Source organism: Bacillus rossius, chromosome 16 (genome assembly GCF_032445375.1).
Source record: "Bacillus rossius redtenbacheri isolate Brsri chromosome 16, Brsri_v3, whole genome shotgun sequence".
Taxonomy (NCBI): domain Eukaryota; kingdom Metazoa; phylum Arthropoda; class Insecta; order Phasmatodea; family Bacillidae; genus Bacillus; species Bacillus rossius.
In genome coordinates, this window is record NC_086343.1 from 41,338,839 (window position 1) to 41,363,696 (window position 24,858).

At 50.4% G+C, this 24,858-nt stretch overlaps 1 protein-coding gene across 1 annotated transcript in view; it reads left to right on the plus strand.

The window, feature by feature from the left end:
- The window catches only part of LOC134539897 (paired box pox-neuro protein), a 180,963-nt gene that overhangs the window by 52,130 nt on the left and 103,975 nt on the right, over positions 1-24,858 (plus strand). The window contains exon 2 of the mRNA XM_063382246.1: positions 7,256-7,476. Within this exon, the coding sequence (XP_063238316.1) occupies positions 7,256-7,476 (221 nt within the window). The remainder of the gene's footprint in view (positions 1-7,255; positions 7,477-24,858) is intronic.

Below are 24,858 nucleotides of genomic sequence, written 5' to 3' on the forward strand. Positions count from 1 at the left end.
TTACCTGGTGACACGGCATGAGCTCAGATATCTGTGATATGACTGACATGACGTGAGCTCAGATATCTGAGACATGACAGACATGACATGCGCTCGAGTAATGTGACATGGGTGGCACGACATGACAGATGTATGTGACATTAGCGACATGACATGAGCTCAGATGTCTATGACCTGGGTGACATGACATGAGCTCAGATGTCTGTGACATGACTGACATGACATGAGCTCAGATAGCTATTACCTGGTGACACGGCATGAGCTCAGATATCTGTGATATGACTGACATGACGTGAGCTCAGATATCTGAGACATGACAGACATGACATGCGCTCGAGTAATGTGACATGGGTGGCACGACATGACAGATGTATGTGACATTAGCGACATGACATGAGCTCAGATGTCTATGACCTGGGTGACATGGCATGAGCTCAGATGTCTGTGACATGACTGACATGACATGAGCTCAGATAGCTATTACCTGGTGACACGGCATGAGCTCAGATATCTGTGATATGACTGACATGACGTGAGCTCAGATATCTGAGACATGACAGACATGACATGCGCTCGAGTAATGTGACATGGGTGGCACGACATGACAGATGTATGTGACATTAGCGACATGACATGAGCTCAGATGTCTATGACCTGGGTGACATGACATGAGCTCAGATGTCTATGACCTGGGTGACATGGCATGAGCTCAGATATCTGTGACATGACTGACATGACATGAGCTCAGATAGCTATGACCTGGTGATATGGCATGGGATCAGATATATGTGACATTAGTAACATGACATGAGCTTAGATATATGTGACATGACATGAGCTCAGATGTCTGTGACATGACTGACATGACATGAGCTCAGATATCTGTGACATGACTGACATGACATGAGCTCAGATAGCTATTACCTGGTGACACGGCATGAGCTCAGATATCTGTGATATGACTGACTTGACGTGAGCTCAGATATATGTGACATGACATGAGCTCAGATGTCTGTGACATGAGTGACGTGGCATGAGCTCAGATACTTGTGGCATGAGGCTTCGTCTCCCACCCCGTGTTTGTTATTTTATTCTATTGTCATTACTATTATTAATCACGACAGCTCTCTTGCAGTTTATGCTTTGTCTCAACTTTTCTCAACAAATAGTTACCACATATGATCGAATAGCGGTTCAAGACTTGCAAGTATTCGAATGTACGATCACTTGAGTGTCCTTTTGCAGCTTGAATAATTAACCATCAAGAAAATATTTATTTATCTGATTTTAATGAAAAAATTAAAAATTAATCAAAAATTAATTAAAATTTAATAAAATATTACTTAAAAACCACCGTTGCACATATCGTTACAATCGCCATCTTTAATATTCTATAAATGTTGCATGTTTCGTTATGCCTGCCATCTTCGTTGAGTATGATGACATTGTTACACTTTCCGTTACGCCCACCATATTGGATTCTAGATCGTTTCACTTTTCGTTACGGCCGCCATATTGGAAAACTGTAATTTTTATGCTATAAATTAGGATAAAATTTTATTAATCACATTTTAATAAAATACTATTTAAAATCGCACTTTGGCCTTGAAGTCCTCGGTTCGAATCCGGTAAGAGCAAAAAAAAAGTCGATAGACCCTTCTTCCACGGAAGCCACCTGCAGACTGACCCACCACCAATACCAAGGCATATATCATCAGCTGGTATGATGTCATATCCGCCGTATTGTTCTCGTCTGCTGGAGGCCTCCATCGTGTTTTCGTCTACTAGAGTGCGCTAACACCATATTAGTTAAAATTTTACCCGCTAGAGTGCAGTAATCATTTGTTATTACTGAGGCGCCCGTCATCTTGACATTTGGATGGCGTCTTGGAAATTCGTAATTATTTAGCTAGAGATTTGGGAAAAATTCCAAAATACACCGAAAAAATCACTCATTAATTTACATATTGAATCGATGGATTCATGTTCTCGGTTGGATTCTCGTTCAGTGACAAGTGTAAATAAATATTAAATAAATTTTATATTCTGTTTTCCATTACCTTTTTCAGAGTTTATTAATCATTCACTCTACAAAAAAAAAGTCATTATACCTGTCCGACGAATTAAATACATTGTCGATAAGCCTAAAAATAAAGTCTAGTTCTTCGATACTTAGAATAACCTCTAAAACGTTCATGTACAATGCTATACATATAGGTCAAGTGTCTTCGGACCGTGAGACCAGGTCATGAACAAGTCAGACATATAGACCAGTCTTTTCCGAAACACATGATTTTCTTCGACGTCAGCTAATTATATTCAATTAAACCAACGTAACATGTTTTACGCTTACAAGAAGACCAAGAATCTCTAAAAACAAATTTTTTTCAAGACGAAGAGGTTTTGGAGTAGTAAACATTCAGAGATACCACAGATTTGAAATTTAACGAAACGTCACACATTCAACAAAAGAACACACACTGATTATAAAGTACACACAGTACACACATGAAACGGAATGAACACACAGTTTACACAGTACACACCAGAAATTGAATGAGCACACAGTACACACAGTAGACAAGGAATGAACTCACACAGTAGCGGAAACACTGGCTTCGTTAGAAATCAGAACACAATAAATAAAACATTATTTTTTTTGTAATTTAAATTATTTATTTAATTTATCAACATTATACAAATGCATGTAAAATAATTCATTATTGTATGTAGCCAGCCTCCTTCAGTTCTTTGCGTATGAAGGATATTTCTTTGATGATCGAATAGTTTCCTGCACAAAGCGAGCCATGTAGAAGTCTTAGCCGGTCAACCAATTTGTTTGGATCTTCTCATGATATGTAATCAAATCTCTTTTTCTACCATCTTCCTTGTATGTTTATTATAAATACTTTTAGTATCACTATCGTCCCAGTGATCATAATAAGCTTTATCAGATTTATTTATTATAACTCGACGTTTCCATCGTTTCGGTCTCAAGGCTTCATCACAGCTTTAGATTTTACCAGCTTTAAGTACTTTAGCACAGTCTTCGATCACGTCACCAGCTTCAGAGTCACTACCGTCATCACCATAGAAGTCAGCATCTTCACCCGGATTACTGTAAGAACTCGAAATCGTTGATGTTGGAGCTTCTTTACCGTCTAAAATCTTCTTTTTTAAGTGTACATAATTATTCCAAAGTATGGAGGATCTACTGAATATGGGCTTGAATATATTCTCACTTTTCAGGGTGTTGATACTTCCATTAGTTTCAGTCTTCCCGAAGCCATCAGCATCCTTCAATTTATGTTCTTCGTCACAATCGGGTGAACTAATACCATCACGCTCAGGACAAGGTAAATTATTTACATCAACCAGCACACTCTTCCTTTGTGTAGTGTCTTTATCGATGTCCTCTATCCCGTAAGTGGGCTTGCCTTTACATTCTCTACCATGCCTTTTTAAGCTGTCAAATCGTGTTAACAATCTGCTACACTGATTACAGCTTCACATTTTGCGTAGTGGGTTTTTAACACCATCATTCTTCTCATGACGTCTAGCATTCCATCTCATGACAAAATCCTTGCTACAGTATCTACAGCGGCTTCCTTCTGATTCAGCTGCAGATAACAAACCATGATCCATGGTAGCTTCTGTGACTAATGTTAGATGCAAACTGACAGTTTTAAAATTGGAACCATTACTTATATAGAATTTTTTTAATATTTCGTTAGCGAGAGTTAAGTTATCTCATGCAAAGCAACTTGTCTTAAGTATTTCTGCTTTTTAACAACAGATGACGCCACATTTTGCTTGCAGGTAAATATTATTTATTTATTTTATGTGGGATGCGGGATGCTCACTAACGATCGCAAAAGAAGGAAAGCTTCGCTATACAACAAGGAGAAAGAAGTTCGCCTTGCATGTTAGTGCTTCTCAGATGTTTCAGGATATATTATTTGACTGAGTAATGGTTTTCTCATTTTTAATTCAAAATGATAAAAAAATATTGTAAAACACAACACAAGGCTATGAGGCTTCCAAGATACACGGCTCCAACTGGCTACAACAGCTCCATTCAGCAGCGAGAGTTAATTTATCTCATGCAAAAGAACTGGTTGCAAGCAGTCCCGATTGTTGACATGAGATGTCCTCACGTGCTGTGTTGAGTCAGCAACCAGCCACCGAGGCCAGGGGTAGTGCCGCAGCGCAGACCAGCACACGGGGCGGCTGTGGCGTGGCTCTGACGCCAGAGGGGCGCTAAGCGCACCGGAGCGTCAGAGCGTCGCGGCGGCGACACGGCGCCGGATTATCGGGTAATTGGACGACCAGCGGCACCAATCCGCCTGCACCTGGCGGCACTGATGGACCAATCACGGGCCGCATGTCCGTGCGACCGAGCGGCACACGCGCGCCAATTTCACGCCCTTTTTTGTTCCACTGGAGCCTGACGCCTGACACGAAGTCATTAGAGACATGATAGGTCACGACACGGCCCGCGCTATGCGACACGCTCTGTCTGGTGGACGATCGCATTTCGTTGCGCCTTTCCGAACATTAAATAACATTTTATCTGGGTCATTATTCATCCCAGTTTATTTCGTGTCAATGTTTTACAAATTGATTTTATTGAACTACAGAGTGATACTTATTTGAAATGAGAAATTTTCGAAAATATATTTAATATTTTTGCTCACTATCAAAGATAAAATATATTTACAAATCTGCGATATCATGCACTTTTATTAGCAAAAATCTTTGGTATTACTTAAAATGGTGATCCTCTTTACTCAATGATAAAGAAAATGACAATCATTAACTAGTGTCGATAAAACAATTTTTGCACTAAAAGTAGTCAATACCGTAATAGATATAAAATTGAGTACCAGAAATTTTAGGTGTTATTGTAATAACAAATGGTCATGGAAGTGTGAAAACAGGTCTGGAAAGGATAGCCCATTTAAATAATTTCATTTTTAATTGTACAATTTCTTCAGTTAAAACAATCCAAATATCTTTGCACAATTTAATTACACCTTCGTAAGACCGCTTTTTGCTCTTCCCACCGGAGCTTTGCTTGGCAGTGGTTCTCCCTACTGCTAGTCTCTCACCTCGCACCTCTGTCCCAACACACTGCCGCGCGCTACTCACTAGTCCGCCGCACACACAACACAGTCCTCGGTGATCTGATCTTCGCACAGGAGGCCGTCGCTTGTGACCCACCAACTCTCACTTCACTGCCTCGTCGTTTGTGTGCATCTCAAACCCGCTGTGAAAAGATCTAGGAGCCCCTTGATCGCATCACCATAACCCAGACCTAACTCTCGAAGCTCCGAGAACAATGACGTCCTAGTTACGGCACTTAACGCAGACAGAGCTTCATATGGGCCCTCCTACGCATCTGCCTTTCTTTCGTTGTGGATTGTATAGTCACACCGAATCGCCTTCCTGATGTACGGTTGAGTAAACCTTTATGTCGTCCCTTGTCTTCAACATATTCATTACTATTTAGAAGTTTTACGGACCTCATTGCGTATGAGTGCCTTTCGCTCGTCAAGATGATTGGCACAGTCGGTGGTGCTGTTTGGCTGTGGATGAGGACAACCGAATATTTGCTTCCAAAAATTGCTGTTATTCTTCCTGGAAAACTAAAAACTAAAAAATATTTTCAAATAAAAAAATATGTTAATATTTGACTATATAATTTAACTGATGAAGAGATGGCTTTATTATTTAAGTAAGTTTTATATATTGTTATAGCTTTGTACCTGTACTTTACTTTAAATACTAATTTTTATTGAATTATATTTTCATTTATTGATGTAACAATGTTATAATTTATACGTTTCTTGTTTATACATTATATTGAAATTTAATAAATCGCCCTTTTTAACTTTCATCTTTATAAAACTAATGTAAGGTTTCTTAGATATTATTTTATATATTTATTTCTCAGTTATAATACATTTACAAATGTTTACAATCGTCAAAATACCTCATGTAATTTGAAGTGACTAGATGCACTCACATACAAGCTAGCTTTCGTGAGTTCTAAATTTCCTGGTTAACTAAGTGAATATTTTTAACAAAGAGTAAAAAAAGGGAACTAAGTTATTATTATATTATTATTATGACTTGATGTCTCAGGGTAGCTTCAACTCCTTTCCAAACACAACACCAGCAGGAGCCTGACAAGATGAAACATTAATGGCAGTCCTGTATGCCAACAGGAATAATTGTATTTGTTGATCCCAATCTTGTCCTTTGCCATCCACAACTCGGCAAGATGCTCCTGTAGGGTATGCCTTCATACTGAAGATGTAAGTCTGTGGTCCTGGTTTCCTTTATTCCCAGTACACACACCACCTGTAATATAGCCTAACTTATTCAAAATTGTAGTCTTGGTCTGACTGCAGTTCCATCGGTATCCCGACTCTTCTGATGAAGCTGTTGACTAGTTCATCCAGTGGATTCCTGGAAAAAAGAGCATAAGTCTCTGGCCCTTTACTGAAATTATTTCCCCCAGGATATACTGGTTACCATCTTCCGATTCGGACAATAACCCAGCCATTTAGAAAGTACTCGTTCAAATAAAGCTCCAACATTGTAGGATCTCATTTTTCCACGACTGTGATATTGTAGCTTTATTCTGCCTGAGCATATGTCACATTGTTAACACCAAGACTCTACATCAACCAGTAGTAGCGCTGACGAATCTTGGCTACAGTTTTATTTACTCCAAGATGACCAACCGAGGTCCTGTCATGTGTTTATTTTAGCACTTCTGGCAAGAGACTTGTCGGAGGGGAGTAGGCACATTGTAACCACTTCCTCATTTGTACTCTCCCATGCCCAGTAAAATTTCACAGTCCTTCAATCACTGCTTATCTCATCACATTATGGACATCCTATATCCTTCACAAATCAGCCTATGGACCCTATCTGAATCTTGCAATGTGCAACTGTTGGGCTGGCATAGTTCCATTTATCCTCGCTGTTAACGACACCATACCCATGTTTCTGCTAAGCATGTGCTGCTGGTAGCAGAGAATACCTTGCCCCACCCATGTTCCTGCTGAGCATGTGCTGCCGGTAGCAGAGAATACCTTGCCCCACCCATGTTCCTGCTGAGCATGTGCTGCTGGTAGCAGAGAATACCTTGCCCCACCCATGTCCCTGCTGAGCATGTGCTGCTGGTAGCAGAGAACACCTTGCCCCAACAGTGTTCCTGCAGAGCGAGTGATGCGGGTTGCAGGACAGGCGGGCGTGAACCAGCTGGGCGGCGTGTTCGTGAACGGGCGGCCGCTGCCCGACTGCGTGAGGCGCCGCATCGTGGAGCTGGCGCTGATGGGAGTGCGACCCTGCGACATCTCGCGGCAGCTGCTGGTGTCTCACGGCTGCGTGTCCAAGATCCTGACCCGCTTCTACGAGACCGGCTCCATCCGACCCGGCTCCATCGGCGGCAGCAAGACCAAGGTAGGCCCTCCACTTACCACACTCTCACTGCCCAGTTGTGGCCTGAGCCTGGTGTAGTCTGTGTCTTCAGAGATATGGGCAGCAGCAAGACCAAGAAAGGCCCTCTGCTCACCACACTCTCAATGCTCAGTTATGGCTTGTGCCTGGTGTAGTGTGTGTCTTCAGAGACATGGGAGGTAGCAACCCAAGGTAGGCCAACTGCTCACCACACTTTCACTGCCCAGTTGTGGCCTGAGCCTGGTGTAGTCTGTGACTTCAGAGACATGGGCAGCAGTAAGACCAAGGTAGACCCTCTGCTCGCAACACTCTCACTGCCAAGTTGTGGCCGGTGCCTGGTGTAGTCTGTGTCTTCAGAGATATGGGCAGCAGCAAGACCAAGGTAGGTCCTCATCTCACCACACTCTCACTGCCCAGTTATGGCCTGTGCCTGGTGTAGTCTGTGTCTACAGAGACATGGGCAGCAGCAAGACCAAGGTAGGCCCTCTGCTCACCACACTCTCACTGCCCAGTTATGGCCTGTGCCAGGTGAAGTCTGTGTCATCAGAGACATGGGCGGCAGCAAGACCAAGGTAGATCCTCATCTCACCACACTCTCACTGCTCAGTTGTGGCCTGTGCCTGGTGTAGTCTGTGTCTTCAAAAAGATGGGTGGCAGCAAGACAAAGGTAGGCCCTCATCTCACCCCACTCTCACTGCCCAGTTATGGCCTGTGCCTGGTTTAGTCTATGTCTTCAGAGACATGGGCAGCAGCAAGACTAAGGTTGGCGCTCTGCTCACCACACTCTCACTGCCCAGTTATGGCCTGTGCCTAGTGTAGTCTGTGTCTTCAAATACATGGGCAGCAGCAAGACCAAGGTAGGCCCTCATCTCACTACACTCTCACTGCCCAGTTATGGCCTGTGCCTAGTGTAGTCTGTGTCTTCAGATACATGGGCAGCAGCAAGACCAAGGCAGGCCCTCAGCTCGCCACACTCTCACTGCCCAGTTATGGCCTGAGCATAGTGTAGTCTGTGTCTTCAGATACATGGGCAGCAGCAAGACCAAGGTAGGCCCTCGGCTCGCCACACTCTTACTGCCCAGTTATGGCTTTGCCAGGTGTAGTCTGTGTCTTGAGACATTAGCGGCAGCAATACCAAGGTAGGTCCTCATCTCACCACACTCTCACTGCCCAGTTGTGGCCTGTGCCAGGTGAAGTCTGTGTCATCAATGATATGGGCGGCAGCAATACCAAGGTAGGCCCTCTGCTCACCACACTCTCACTGCCCAGTTGTGGCCTGTGCCAGGTGTAGTCTGTGTCTTGAGACATTAGCGGCAGCAATACCAAGGTAGGTCCTCATCTCACCACACTCTCACTGCCCAGTTGTGGCCTGTGCCAGGTGAAGTCAGTGTCATCAGAGACATGGGCGGCAGCAAGACCAAGGTAGTTCCTCATCTCACCACACTCTCACTGCCCAGTTGTGGCCTGAGCCAGATGCAGTCTGTGTTATCAGAAACATGGGCAGCAGCAAGACCAAGGTTGGCGCTCTGCTCACCACACTCTCACTGCCCAGTTGTGGCCTGTGCTTAGTGTAGTCTGTGTCTTCAGATACATGGGCAGCAGCAAGACCAAGGTAGGCCCTCGGCTCGCCACACTCTCACTGCCCAGTTATGGCTTGACCCTGGTGTAGTCTGTGTCTTGAGACATGAGCGGCAGCAATACCAAGGTAGGTCCTCATCTCACCACACTCTCACTGCCCAGTTGTGGCCTGTACCAGGTGAAGTCTGTGTCATCAGAAACATGGGCGGCAGCAATACCAAGGTAGGCCCTCTGCTCACCACACTCTCACTGTCCAGTTGTGGCCTGTGCCAGGTGAAGTCTGTGTCATCAGAGACATGGGTGGCAGCAAGACCAAGGTAGGTCCTAATCTCAACACACTCTCACTGACCAGTTGTGGCCTGTGCCAGGTGAAGTCAGTGTCATCAGAGACATGGGCGGCAGCAAGACCAAGGTAGGTCCTCATCTCACCACACTCTCACTGCCCTGTTATGGCATGTGCCTGGTGTAGTCTGTGTCTTCAGAGACATTGGCAGCAGCAAGACCAAGGTAGGCCCTCATCTTACCAATCTCACTGCCCAGTTATGGACTGTGCCTAGTGTAGTCTGTGTCTTCAGATACATAGGCAGCAGCAAGACCAAGGTAGGCCCTCGGCTCGCCACACTTTCACTGCCCAGTTATGGCTTGTGCCTGGTGTAGTCTGTGTCTTGAGACATGGTCAGCAGCAAGACCAAGTTTGGCGCTCTGCTCACCACACTCTCACTGCCCAGTTATGGCCTGTTCCTAGTGTAGTCTGTGTCTTCAGATACATGGGCAGCAGCAAGACCAAGGTTGGCGCTCTGCTCACCACACTCTCATTGCCCAGTTATGGCCTGTGCCTAGTGTAGTCTGTATCTCCAGAGACATGGGCAGCAGCAATACCAAGGTAGGCCCTCTGCTCACCACACTCTCACTGCCCAGTTATGGCCTGTGCCTAGTGTAGTCTGTGTCTTTAGATACATGGGCAGCAGCAAAACCAAGGTAGGCTCTCGGCTCGCCACACTCTCACTGCCCAGTTATGGCCTGTTCCTAGTGTAGTCTGTGTCTTCAGATACATGGGCAGCAGCAAGACCAAGGTAGGCCTTCGGCTCGCCACACTCTCACTGCCCAGTTATGGCTTTTGCCTGGTGTAGTCTGTGTCTTGAGACATGGGCAGCAGCAAGACTAAGGTTGGCGCACTGCTCACCACACTCTCACTGCCCAGTTGTGGCCTGTGCCTAGTGTAGTCTGTGTCTTCAGATACATGGGCAGCAGCAAGATCAAGGTAGGCCCTCGGCTCGCCACACTCTCACTGCCCAGTTATGCCATGTTTCTGGTTGTAGTCTGTGTCTTGAGACATGGGCAGCAGCAAGACCAAGGTTGGCGCTCTGCTCACCACACTCTCACTGCCCAGTTATGGCCTGTGCCTAGTGTAGTCTGTGTCTTCAGATACATGGGCAGCAGCAAGACCAAGGTAGGCCCTCATCTCACCACACTCTCAATGCCCAGTTATGGCCTGTGCCTAGTGTAGTCTGTGTCTTCAGATACATGGGCAGCAGCAAGACCAAGGTAGACCCTCGGATCGCCACACTTTCACTGCCCAGTTATGGTTGTGCTTATGTAGTCTGTGTCTTCAGATACATTGGCAGCAGCAAGACCAAGGTAGGCCCTCATCTCACCACACTCTCACTGCCCAGTTATGGCTTGTGCCTGGTGTAGTCTGTGTCTTGAGACTTGGGCGGCAACAATACCAAGGTAGGCCTTCTGCTCACCACATTCTCACTGCCCAGTTGTGGCCTGTGCCAGGTGAAGTCTGTGTCATCAGAGACATGGGTGGCAGCAAGACCAAGGTACGTCCTCATCTCACAACACTCTCACTGCCCAGTTGTGGCCTGTGCCAGATAAAGTCTGTGTAATCAGAGACATGGGCGGCAGCAAGACCAAGGTAGGTCCTCATCTCACCACACTCTCACTGCCCAGTTATGGCATGTGCCTGGTTTAGTCTGTGTCTTCAGAGACATGGGCAGCAGCAAGACCAATGTAGGCCCTCTATAAACCAAACCCTCACTGCCCAGTTATGGCCTGTGCCTGGTGTAGTCTGTGTCTTTAGAGACATGGGCAGCAGCAAGACCAAGGAAGGCCCTCTGCTCGCCACACTCTCACTGCCCAGTTATGGCCTGTGCCTGGTGTAGTCTGTGTCTTCAGAGATATGGGCGGCAGCAACATAAGGTAGGCCCTCATCTCATTACACTCTCACTGCCCAGTTGTGGCCTGTGCGAGGTGAAGTCTGTGTCATCAGAGACATGGGTGGCAGTAACCCAAGGTAGGACCTCATCTCACCGCACTCTCACTGCCCAGTTGTGGCTTGTGCCAGATGAAGTCTGTGTAATCCGTGACATGGGCGGCAGCAAGACCAAGGTAGGTCCATATCTCACCACACTCTCACTGCCAAGTTATGGCCTGTGCCGGGTATAGTCTGTGTCTTCAGAGACATGGGCGGCAGCAACCCAAGGTAGGCCCTCATCTTACCACACTCCCACTGCCCAGTTTTGGCCTGTGCCAGGTGATGTTTGTGTCCTCAGAGACATGGGCGGCAGCAACCCAAGGTAGGTCCTCAACTCACCACACTCTCTCTGCCCAGTTGTGACCTGTGCCAGGTGAAGTCTGTGTCATCAGAGACATGGGCGGCAGCAAGACCAAGGTAGGCCCTCTGCTCACCACACTCTCACTGCCCAGTTGTTTCCTGTGCCAGGTAAAGTCTGTGTCATCAGAGACATGGGCGGCAGCAAGACCAAGGTAGGTCCTTATCTCACCACACTCTCAATGCCCAGTTGTGGCCTGTGCCAGGTGAAGTCTGTGTCATCAGAGACATGGGCGGCAGCAACCCAAGGTAGGCCCTCATCTCACCACACTCTCACTGCTAAGTTGTGGCCTGTGCCAGGTGAAGTCTGTGTCATCAGAGACATGGGCGGCAGCAAGACAAAGGTAGATCCTCATCTCACTACACTCTCACTGCCCAGTTGTAGCCTGTGCCAGGTGAAGTCTGTGTCTTCAGAGACATGGGCGGCAGCAAGACCAAGGTAGGCCACTGCTCACCACACTCTCACTGCCCAGTTGTGGCCTGTGCCAGGTGAAGTCTGTGTCATCAGAGACATGGGCGGCAGCAACCCAAGGTAGGCCCTCTGCTCACCACACTCTCACTGCCCAGTTGTGGCCTGTGCCAGGTGAAATCTGTGTCATCACAGACATGGGCGGCAGCAAGACCAAGGTAGGTCCTTATCTCACCACTTTCTCACTGCCCAGTTGTGGCCTGTGCCAGGTGAAGTCTGTGTCTTTAGAGACATGAGCAGCAGCAAGACCAAGGTAGGTCTTCATCTCACCACACTCTCACTGCCCAGTTATGGCCTGTGCCTAGTGTAGTCTGTGTCTTCAGAGACATGGGCAGCATCAAGACCAAGGTAGGCCCTCTGCTCGCCACACTCTCACTGCCCAGTTATGGCCTGTGCCAGGTGAAGTCTGTTTCTTCAGAGACATGGGCAGCAGCAAGACCAAGGTAGGCCCTCTGCTCGCCACACTCTCACTTCCCAGTTATGGCCTGAGCCTGGTGTAGTCTGTGTATTCAGAAACATGGGCAGCAGCAAGACCAAGGTAGGCCCTTTGCTCGCCACACTCTCACTGCCCAGTTATGGCCTGTGCCTGGTGTAGTCTGTGTCTTCAGAGGCATGGGCAGCAGCAAGACCAAGGTAGGCCCTCTGCATGCCACACTCTCACTGCCCAGTTATGGCCTGTGCCTGGTGTAGTCTGTGTCTTCAGAGGAATGGGCAGATGTAAGACCAAGGTAAGCCCTCTGCTCAACACACTCTCACTGCCCAGTTGTGGCCTGTGCCAGGTGAAGTCTGTGTCATCAGAGACATGGACAGCAGCAAGACCAAGGTAGGTCCTCATCTCACCACACTCTCACTGCCCAGTTGTTGCCTGTGCGAGGTGAAGTCTGTGTCATCAGAGACATGGGCAGCAGCAAGACCAAGGTAGGCCCTCTGCTCGCCACACTCTCACTGCCCAGTTATGGCCTGTGCCTGGTTTAGTCTGTGTCTTTAGAGATATGGGCAGCAGCAAAACCAAGGTAGGCTCTCTGCTCACCACACTCTCACTGCCCAGTTATGGCCTGTGCCTGTCGTAGTCTGTGTCTTCAGAGACATGGGCAGCAGCAATACCAAGGTAGGCACTCTGCTCACCTCACTCTCACTGCACAGTTATGGCCTGTGCCTAGTGTAGTCTGTGTCTTCAAATACATGGGCAGCAGCAAGACCAAGGTAGGCCCTCGGCTCGCCACACACTCACTGCCCAGTTATGGCCTGTGCCTAGTGTAGTCTGTGTCTTCAGATACATGGGCAGCAGCAAGACCAAGGTAGACCCTAGGCTCGCCACACTCTCACTGCCCAGTTTTGGCTTTTGCCTGGTGTAGTCTGTGTCTTGAGACATAGGCAGCAGCAAGACCAAGGTTGGCGCTCTGCTCACCACACTCTCTCTGCCCAGTTGTGGCCTGTGCCTAGTGTAGTCTGTGTCTTCAGATACATGGGCAGCAGAAAGACCAAGGTAGATCCTCATCTCACCACACTCTCACTGCTCAGTTGTGGCCTGTGCCTGGTGTAGTCTGTTTCTTCAGAGACATGGGCGGCAGCAAGACCAAGGTAGATCCTCATCTCACCACACTCTCACTGCCCAGTTATGGCCTTTGCCTGGTGTAGTCTGTGTCATCAGAGAGATGGGCGGCAGCAAGACCAAGGTATGCCCTCTGCTCACCACACTCTCACTGCCCAGTAATGGCCTGTGCCAGGTGAAGTCTGTGTCATCAGAGACATGGGCGGCAGCAAGACCAAGGTAGGCCCTCTGCTCGCCACACTCACACTGCCCAGTTATGGCCTGTGCCAGGTGAAGTCTGTGTCATCAGAGACAAGGGCAGCAGCAAGACCAAGGTAGGCCCTCTGCTCACTACACTCTCACTGCCCAGTTATGGCCTGTGCCTGGTGTAGTCTGTGTCTTCAGAGACATGGGCAGCAGCAAGACCAAGGTAGGCCCTCTGCTCACCACACTCTCACTGCCCAGTTATGGACTGTGCCTAGTGTAGTCTGTGTCTTCAGATACATGGGCAGCAGCAAAACCAAGGTAGGCCCTCTGCTCAATACATTCTCAATGCTCAATTATGGCCTGTGCCAGGTGAAGTCTGTGTCATCAGAGACATGGGCAGCAGCAAGACCAAGGTAGATCCTCATCTCACCACACTCTCCTGCTCAGTTGTGGCCTGTGCCTGGTGTAGTCTGTGTCTTCAGAGAGATGGGCGTCAGCAAGACCAAGGTAGGCCCTCTGCTCACCACACTCTCACTGCCCAGTTATGGCCTGTGCCTGGTGTAGTCTGTGTCTTCAGAGACATGGGCAGCAGCAAGACCAAGGTAGATCTTCATCTCACCACACTCTCACTGCTCAGTTGTGGCCTGTGCCTGGTTTAGTCTGTTTTTTCAGAGACATGGGCGGCAGCAAGACCAAGGTAGATCCTCATCTCACCACACTCTCACTGCTCAGTTCTGGCCTGTGCCTGGTGTAGTCTGTGTCTTCAGAGAGATGGGCGGCAGCAAGACCAAGGTAGGTCCTGTGCTCACCACACTTTCATTGCTAAGTTATGGCCTGTGCCTGGTGTAGTTTGTGTCTTCAGAGACATGGGCAGCAGCAAGACCAAGGTAGATCCTCATCTCACCACACTCTCACTGCTCAGTTGAGGCCTGTGCCTGGTGTAGTCTGTGTCTTCAGAGACATGGGCGGCAGCAAGACCAAAGTAGATCCTCATCTCACCACACTCTCACTGCTCAGTTGTGGCCTGTGCCTGGTGTAGTCTGTGTCTTCAGAGACATGGGCGGCAGCAAGACCAAGGTAGATCCTAATCTCACCACCTTCACTGCTCATTTGTGGCCTGTGCCTGGTGTAGTCTGTGTCTTCAGAGACATGGGTGGCAGCAAGACCAAGGTAGGCCCTCTGCTCACCACACTATCACTGCCCAGTTATGGCCTGTGCCAGGTGAAGTCTGTGTCATCAGAGACATGGGCGGCACCAAGATTAAGGTAGATCCTCATCTCACCACACTCTCACTGCTCAGTTGTGGCCTGTGCCTGGTGTAGTCTGTGTCTTCAGAGAGATGGGTGGCAGCAAGACCAAGGTAGGCCCTCATCTCACCACACTCTCACTGCCCAGTTATGGAATGGGCCTGGTTTAGTCTGTGTCTTCAGAGATATGGGCAGCAGCAAAACCAAGGTAGGCCCTCTGCTCACCACACTCTCACTGCCCAGTTATAGCCTGGGCCTGGTGTAGTCTGTGTCTTCAGAGACATGGGCAGCAGCAATACCAAGGTAGGCACTCTGCTCACCAAACTCTCACTGCACAGTTATGGCCTGTGCCTAGTGTAGTCTGTGTCTTCAAATACATGGGCAGCAGCAAGACCAAGGTAAGCCCTCGGTTCGCCACACTCTCACTGCCCAGTTATGGCCTGTGCCTAGTGTAGTCTGTGTCTTCAGATACATGGGCAGCAGCAAGACCAAGGTAGACCCTCGGCTCGCCACACACTCACTGCCCAGTTTTGGCTTGTGCCTGGTGTAGTCTGTGTCTTGAGACATGGGCAGCAGCAAGACCAAGGTTGGCGCTCTGCTCACCACACTCTCACTGCCCAGTTGTGGCCTGTGCTTAGTGTAGTCTGTGTCTTCAGATACATGGGCAGCAGCAAGACCAAGGGAGGCCCTCGGCTCGCCACACTCTCACTGCCCAGTTATGGCTTGTGCCTGGTGTAGTCTGTGTCTTGAGACATGGGCAGCAGCAAGACCAAGGTTGGCGCTCTGCTCACCACACTCTCACTGCCCAGTTATGGCCTGTGCCTAGTGTAGTCTGTGTCTTCAGATACATGGGCAGCAGCAAGACCAAGGTAGGCCCTCATCTCACCACACTCTCACTGCCCAGTTATGGCCTTTGCCAATTGTAGTCTGTGTCTTTAGATACATGGGCAGCAGCCAGAGCAAGGTAGGCCCTCAGCTCGCCACACTCTCACTGCCCAGTTATGGCCTCTGCCTAGTGTAGTCTGTGTCTTCAGATACATGGGCAGCAGCAAGACCAAGGTAGGCCCTCGGCTCGCCACACTCTCACTGCCCAGTTATGGCTTGACCCTGGTGTAGTCTGTGTCTTGAGACATGAGCGGCAGCAATACCAAGGTAGGTCCTCATTTCACCACACTCTCACTGCCCAGTTGTGGCCTGTGCCAGGTGAAGTCTGTGTCATCAGAAACATGGGCGGCAGCAATACCAAGGTAGGCCCTCTGCTCACCACACTCTCACTGTCCAGTTGTGGCCTGTGCCAGGTGAAGTCTGTGTCATCAGAGACATGGGTGGCAGCAAGACCAAGGTAGGTCCTAATCTCATCACACTCTCACTGACCAGTTGTGGCCTGTGCCAGGTGAAGTCAGTGTCATCAGAGACATGGGCGGCAGCAAGACCAAGGTAGGTCCTCATCTCACCACACTCTCACTGCCCTGTTATGGCATGTGCCTGGTGTAGTCTGTGTCTTCAGAGACATGGGCAGCAGCAAGAACAAGGTAGGCCCTCTGAAAACCACACTCTCACTGCCCAGTTATGGCCTGTGCCTAGTGTAGTCTGTGTTTTCAGAGACATGGGCGGCAGCAAACCAAGGTAGGCCCTCTGGTCACCACACTCTCACTGCCCAGTTATGGCCTGTGCCTGGTGTAGTCTGTGTCTTCAGAGACATGGGCGGCAGCAAACCAAGTTAGGCCCTCTGCTCACCACACTCTCACTGCCCAGTTATGGTCTGTGTCTGGTGTAGTCTGTGTCTTCAGAGACATGGGCGGCAACAATACCAAGGTAAGCCCTCGGCTCGCCACATTCTCCTTGCCCAGTAAGGGCTTGTGCCTGGTGTAGCCTGTGTCTTAAGACATGGGCAGCAGCAAGACCAAGGTTGGCACTCTGCTCACCACACTCTCACTGCCCAGTTATGGCCTTTGCCTGGTGTAGTCTGTGTCTTAAGAGACATGGGCAGCAGCAGAACCAAGGTAGTTCCTCATCTCACCACACTCTCACTGCTCAGTTGTGGTCTGTGCCTGGTGTAGTCTGGGTCTTCAGAGACATGGGCGGCAGCAAGACCAAGGTAGATCCTCATCTCACCACACTCTCACTGCTCAGTTGTGGCCTGTGCCTGGTGTAGTCTGTGTCTTCAGAGAGATGGGCGGCAGCAAGACCAAGGTAGGCCCTCTGCTCACCACTCTTTCACTGCCTAGTTATGGCCTGTGCCTTGTGTAGTTTGTGTCTTCAGAGACAGGGGCAGCAGCAAGACCAAGGTAGATCCTCATCTCACCACACTCTCACTGCTCAGTTGTGGCCTGTGCCTGGTGTAGTCTGTGTCTTCAGAGACATGGTAGGCAGCAAGACCAAGGTAGATCCTCATCTCACCACACTCTCACTGCTCAGTTGTTGCCAGTGCCTGGTGTAGTCTGTGTCTTCAGGGACATGGGTGGCAGCAAGACCAAGGTAGGTCCTCTGCTCACCACACTCTCACTGCCCAGTTATGGCCTGTGCCAGGTGAAGTCTGTGTCATCAGAACCATGGGCGGCAGCAAGACCAAGGTAGATCCTCATCTCACCACACTCTCACTGCTCAGTTGTGGCCTGTGCCTGGTGTAGTCTGTGTCTTCAGAGAGATGGGTGGCAGCAAGACCAAGGTAGGCCCTAATCTCACCACACTCTCACTGCTCAGTTATGGCCTGTGCCTGGTTTAGTCTGTGTCTTCAGAGATATGGGCAGCAGCAAAATTAAGGTAGGCTCTCTGCTCACCTCACTCTCATTGCCCAGTTATGGCCTGTGTCTGGTGAAGTCTGTGTCTTCAGAGACATGGGCAGCAGCAATACCAAGGTAGGCCCTCTGCTCACCACACTCTCACTGCCCAGTTATGGCCTGTGCCTAGTGTAGTCTGTGTCTTCAGATACATGGGCAGCAGCAAGACCAAGGTAGGCCCTCGGCTCGCCACACTCTCACTGCCCAGTTATGGCTTGTGCCTGGTGTAGTCTGTGTCTTGAGAAATGCGCAGCAGCAAGACCAAGGTTGGCGCTCTGCTCACCACACTCTCACTGCCCAGTTATGGCCTGTGCCTAGTGTAGTCTGTGTCTTCAGATACATGGGCGGCGGCAATACCAAGGTAGGTCCTCATCTCACCACACTCTCACTGCCCAGTTATAGCCTGTACCTAGTGTAGTCTGTGTCTTCAGAGACATGGGCAGCAGCAATACCAAGTTAGGCCCTCTGCTCACCACACTCTCACTGCCCAGTTATGGCCTGTGCCTAGTGTAGTCTGTGTCTTCAGATACATCGGCAGCAGCAAGACCAAGGTTGGCGCTCTGCTCACCACACTCTCACTGCCCAGTTATGGCCTGTGCCTAGTGTAGTCTGTGTCTTCAGATACATGGGCAGCAGCAAGACCAAGGAAGACCCTCAGCTCGCCACACTCTCACTGCCCAGTTATGGCTTGTGCCTGGTGTAGTCTGTGTCTTGAGACATGGGCAGCAGCAAGACCAAGGTTGGCGCTTTGCTCACCACACTCTCAATGCCCAGTTGTGGCCTGTGCCTAGTGTAGTCTGTGTCTTCAGATACATGTGCAGCAGCAAGACCAAGGTAGGCCCTCGGCTCGCCACACTCTCACTGCCCAGTTATGGCTTGTGCCTGGTGTAGTCTGTGTCTTGAGACATGGGCAGCAGCAAGACCAAGGTTGGCACTCTGCTCACCACACTCTCACTGCCCAGTTATGGCCTGTGCCTAGTGTAGTCTGTGTCTTCAGATACATGGGCAGCAGCAAGACCAAGGTAGTCCCTCATCTCACCACACTCTCACTGCCCAGTTATGGCCTGTGCCTAGTGTAGTCTGTGTCTTCAGATACATGGGCAGCAGCAAGACCAAGGTAGGCCCTCAGCTCGCCACACTCTTACTGCCCAGTTATGGCCTGTGCCTAGTGTAGTCTATGTCTTCAGATACATGGGCAGCAGCAAGACCGAGGTAGGCCCTCGGCTCGCCACACTCTTACTGCCCAGTTATGGCTTGTGCCAGGTGTAGTCTGTGTCTTGAGACATTAGCGGCAGCAATACCAAGGTAGGTCCTCATCTCACCACACTCTCACTGCCCAGTTGTGGCCTGTGCCAGGTGAAGTCTGTGTAATCAGAGACATGGGCGGTAGCAATACCAAGTTAGGCCCTCTGCTCATTACACTCTCACTGCCCAGTTGTGGCCTGTGCCAGGTGAAGTCTGTGTCAAAAGACATGGGTGGCAGCAAGACCAAGGTAGGTCCTAATCTCAACACACTCTCACTGCCTAGTTATGGCCTGTGCCTGGTATAGTCTGTGTCTTCAGAGACATGGGCAGAAGCAAGACCAAGGTAGGCCCTCTGCTCGCCACACTTTCACTGCCCAGTTATGGCCTGTGCCTGGTGTAGTCTGTGTCTTCAGAGACATGGGCAGCAGCAAGACCAAGGTAGGCCCTCTGCTCGCCACACTCTCACTGCCCAGTTATGGTCTGTGCCTGGTGTTGTCTGTGTCTTCAGAGATATGGGCGGCAGCAACCTAAGGCAGGCCCTCATCTCACCACACTCTCACTGAACAGTTGTGGCCTGTGCGAGGTGAAGTCTGTGTCATCAGAGACATGGGCGGCAGCAACCAAAGGTAGGTCCTCATCTGACCACACTCTCACTGCCCAGTTGTGGCCTGTGCCAGATGTAGTCTGTGTCATCAGAGACAAGGGCGGCAGCAAGACCAAGGTAGGCCCTCGGCTCGCCACACTCTCACTGCCCAGTTATGGCCTGTTCCTAGTGTAGTCTGTGTCTTCAGATACATGGGCAGCAGCAAGACCAAGGTAGGCCCTCATCTCACCACACTTTCACTGCCCAGTTATGGCCTGTGCCTAGTGAAGTCTGTGTCTTCAGATACATGGGCAGCAGCAAGACCAAGGTAGGCCCTCGGCTCGCCACACTCTCACTGCCGATTTATGGCTTGTGCCTGGTGTAGTCTGTGTCTTAAGACATGGGCAACAGCAAGACCAAGGTTGGCGCTCTGCTCACCACAATCTCACTGCCCAGTTATGGCCTGTGCCTAGAGTAGTCTGTGTCTTCAGAGACATGGGCAGCAGCAATACCAAGGTAGGTCCTCTGCTCACCACTCACTCACTGCCCAGTTATGGCCTGTGCCTAGTGTAGTCTGTGTCTTCAGATACATGGGCAGCAGCAAGACCAAGGTAGGCCCTCGGTTCGCCACACTCTCACTGCCCAGTTATGGCTTGTGCCTGGTGTAGTCTGTGTCTTGAGACATGGGCAGCAGCAAGACCAAAGTTGGCACTCTGCTCACCACACACTCACTGCCCAGTTATGGCCTGTGCCTAGTGTAGTCTGTGTTTTCAGATACATGGGCAGCAGCAAGACCAAGGTAGGCCCTTATCTCACCAAACTCTCACTGCCCAGTTATGGCCTGTTCCTTGTGTAGTCTGTGTCTTCAGATACATGGGCAGCAGCAAGACCAAGGTAGGCCCTCTGCTCGCCACACTCTCACTGCCCAGTTATGGCCTGTGCCTGGTGTAGTCTGTGTCTTCAGAGTCATGGGCGGCAGCAATACCAAGGTAGGTCCTCATCTCACCACACTCTCACTACCCAGTTATAGCATTTGCCTAGTGTAGTCTGTGTCTTCAGAGACATGGGCAGCAGCAATACCAAGGTAGGCCCTCTGCTCACCACACTCTCACTGCCCAGTTATGGCCTGTGCCTAGTGTAGTCTGTGTCTTCAGATACATCGGCAGCAGCAAGACCATGGTAGGCCCTTGGCTCGCCACACTCTCACTGCCTAGTTGTGGCCTGTGCCTAGTGTAGTCTGTGTCTACAGATACATGGGCAGCAGCAAGACCAAGGTAGGCCCTCCGCTCGCCACACTCTCACTGCCCAGTTATGGCTTGTGCCTGGTGTAGTCTGTGTCTTGAGACATGGGCAGCAGCAAAACCAAGGGTGGCGCTCTGCTCACCACGCTCTTACTGCCCAGTTATGGCCTGTGCCTATTGTAGTCTGTGTCTTCAGATACATGGGCAGCAGCAAGACCAAGGTAGGCCCTCATCTCACTACACTCTCACTGCCCAGTTATGGCTTGTGCCTGGTGTAGTCTGTGTCTGAGACATGGGCGGCAGCAATACCAAGGTAGGCCCTCTGCTCACCACATTCTCACTGCCCAGTTGTGGTCTGTGCCAGGGGAAGTCTGTGTCATCAGAGACATGGGTGGCAGCAAGACCAAGGTACGTCCTCATCTCGCCACACTCTCACTTCCCAGTTTTGGCCTGTGCCAGGTGAAGTCTGTGTCTTCAGAGACATGGGCAGCAGCAAGACCAAGGTAGGCCCTCTGCTCGCCACACTCTCACTGCCCAGTTATGGCCTGTGCCTGGTGTAGTCTGTGTCATCAGAGACATGGGCGGTGGCAAGACCAAGGTAAATCCTCTGCTCGCCACACTCTCACTTCCCAGTTGTGGCCTGTGTCAGGTGAAGTCTGTGTCATCAGAGACATGGGCGGCTGCAATACCAAGGTAGGCCCTCTGCTCGCCACACTCTCACTTCCCAGTTGTGGCCTGTGCCAGGTGAAGTCTGTGTCATCAGAGACATGGGCGGCAGCAATACCAAGGTAGGTCCTCATCTCACCACACTCTCACTGCCCAGTTATGGCCTGTGCCTGGTGTAGTCTGTGTCATCTAAGAGACATGGGCGGCAGCAATACCAAGGTAGGCCCTCTGCTCGCCACACTCTCACTGCCCAGTTGTGGCCTGTGCCAGGTGAAGTCTGTGTCATCAGAGACATGGGCGGCAGCAATACCAAGGTAGGCCCTCTGCTCGCCACACTCTCACTGCCCAGTTGTGGCCTGTGCTTGGTGAAGTCTGTGTCGTCAGAGACATGGGCGGCAGCAATACCAAGGTAGGCAATCTGCTCGCCACACTCTCACTTCCCAGTTGTGGCCTGTGCCAGGTGAAGTCTGTGTCATCAGAGACATGGGCGGCAGCAATACCAAAGTAGGCCCTCTGCTCGCCACACTCTCACTGCCCAGTTGTGGCCTGTGCCAGGTGAAATCAGTGTCATTAGAGACATGGGCGGCAGCAAGACCAAGGTAGGTCCACATCTCACCACACTCTCACTGCCCAGTTATGGCCTGTGGCTGGTGTAGTCTGTGTCATCAGAGACATGGGCGGCAGCAATACCAAGGTAGGCCCTCTGCTCGCCACACTCTCACTTCCCAGTTGTGGCCCGTGCCAGGTGAAGTCTGTGTCATCAGAGACATGGGCGGCAGCAATACCAAGGTAGGTCCTCATCTCACCACACTCTCACTGCCCAGTTATGGCCTGTGCCTGGTGTAGTCTGTGTCATCTAAGAGACATGGGCGGCAGCAATACCAAGGTAGGCCCTCTGCTTGCCACACTCTCACTGCCCAGTTGTGGCCTGTGCCAGGTGAAGTCTGTGTCATCAGAGACATGGGCGGCAGCAATACCAAGGTAGTCCCTCTGTTCGCCACACTTTTACTTCCCAGTTGTGGCCTGTGCCAGGTGAAGTCTGTGTCATCAGAGACATGGGCGGCAGCCTTACCAATTTAGGCCTTCTGCTCGCCACACTCCAACTGCCCAGTTGTGGCCTGTGCCAGGTGAATTCTGTGTCATCAGAGACATGGGCGGCAGCAATACCAAGGTAGGCCCTCTGCTCGCCACACTCTCACTGACCAGTTGTGGCCTGTGCCAGGTGAAGTCTGTGTCATCAGAGACATGGGCGGCAGCAATACCAAGGTAGGCCCTCTGCTCGCCACACTCTCACTGCCCAGTTATGGCTTGTGCCTGGTGTAGTCTGTGTCTTCAGAGACATGGGCAGCAGCAAGACCAAGGTAGGCCCTCTGCTCACCACACTCTCACTGCCCAGTTGTGGCCTGTGACAGGTGAAGTCTGTGTCATCTGAGACATGGGCGGCAGCAAGACCAAGGTAGGTCCTCATCTCACCACACTCTCACTGCCCAGTTGTTGCCAGTGCCTGGTGTAGTCTGTGTCTTCAGGGACATGGGTGGCAGCAAGACCAAGGTAGGTCCTCTGCTCACCACACTCTCACTGCCCAGTTATGGCCTGTGCCAGGTGAAGTCTGTGTCATCAGAACCATGGGCGGCAGCAAGACCAAGGTAGATCCTCATCTCACCACACTCTCACTGCTCAGTTGTGGCCTGTGCCTGGTGTAGTCTGTGTCTTCAGAGAGATGGGTGGCAGCAAGACCAAGGTAGGCCCTAATCTCACCACACTCTCACTGCTCAGTTATGGCCTGTGCCTGGTTTAGTCTGTGTCTTCAGAGATATGGGCAGCAGCAAAATTAAGGTAGGCTCTCTGCTCACCTCACTCTCATTGCCCAGTTATGGCCTGTGTCTGGTGAAGTCTGTGTCTTCAGAGACATGGGCAGCAGCAATACCAAGGTAGGCCCTCTGCTCACCACACTCTCACTGCCCAGTTATGGCCTGTGCCTAGTGTAGTCTGTGTCTTCAGATACATGGGCAGCAGCAAGACCAAGGTAGGCCCTCGGCTCGCCACACTCTCACTGCCCAGTTATGGCTTGTGCCTGGTGTAGTCTGTGTCTTGAGAAATGCGCAGCAGCAAGACCAAGGTTGGCGCTCTGCTCACCACACTCTCACTGCCCAGTTATGGCCTGTGCCTAGTGTAGTCTGTGTCTTCAGATACATGGGCGGCGGCAATACCAAGGTAGGTCCTCATCTCACCACACTCTCACTGCCCAGTTATAGCCTGTACCTAGTGTAGTCTGTGTCTTCAGAGACATGGGCAGCAGCAATACCAAGTTAGGCCCTCTGCTCACCACACTCTCACTGCCCAGTTATGGCCTGTGCCTAGTTTAGTCTGTGTCTTCAGATACATCGGCAGCAGCAAGACCAAGGTTGGCGCTCTGCTCACCACACTCTCACTGCCCAGTTATGGCCTGTGCCTAGTGTAGTCTGTGTCTTCAGATACATGGGCAGCAGCAAGACCAAGGAAGACCCTCAGCTCGCCACACTCTCACTGCCCAGTTATGGCTTGTGCCTGGTGTAGTCTGTGTCTTGAGACATGGGCAGCAGCAAGACCAAGGTTGGCGCTTTGCTCACCACATTCTCAATGCCCAGTTGTGGCCTGTGCCTAGTGTAGTCTGTGTCTTCAGATACATGTGCAGCAGCAAGACCAAGGTAGGCCCTCGGCTCGCCACACTCTCACTGCCCAGTTATGGCTTGTGCCTGGTGTAGTCTGTGTCTTGAGACATGGGCAGCAGCAAGACCAAGGTTGGCACTCTGCTCACCACACTCTCACTGCCCAGTTATGGCCTGTGCCTAGTGTAGTCTGTGTCTTCAGATACATGGGCAGCAGCAAGACCAAGGTAGTCCCTCATCTCACCACACTCTCACTGCCCAGTTATGGCCTGTGCCTAGTGTAGTCTGTGTCTTCAGATACATGGGCAGCAGCAAGACCAAGGTAGGCCCTCAGCTCGCCACACTCTTACTGCCCAGTTATGGCCTGTGCCTAGTGTAGTCTATGTCTTCAGATACATGGGCAGCAGCAAGACCGAGGTAGGCCCTCGGCTCGCCACACTCTTACTGCCCAGTTATGGCTTGTGCCAGGTGTAGTCTGTGTCTTGAGACATTAGCGGCAGCAATACCAAGGTAGGTCCTCATCTCACCACACTCTCACTGCCCAGTTGTGGCCTGTGCCAGGTGAAGTCTGTG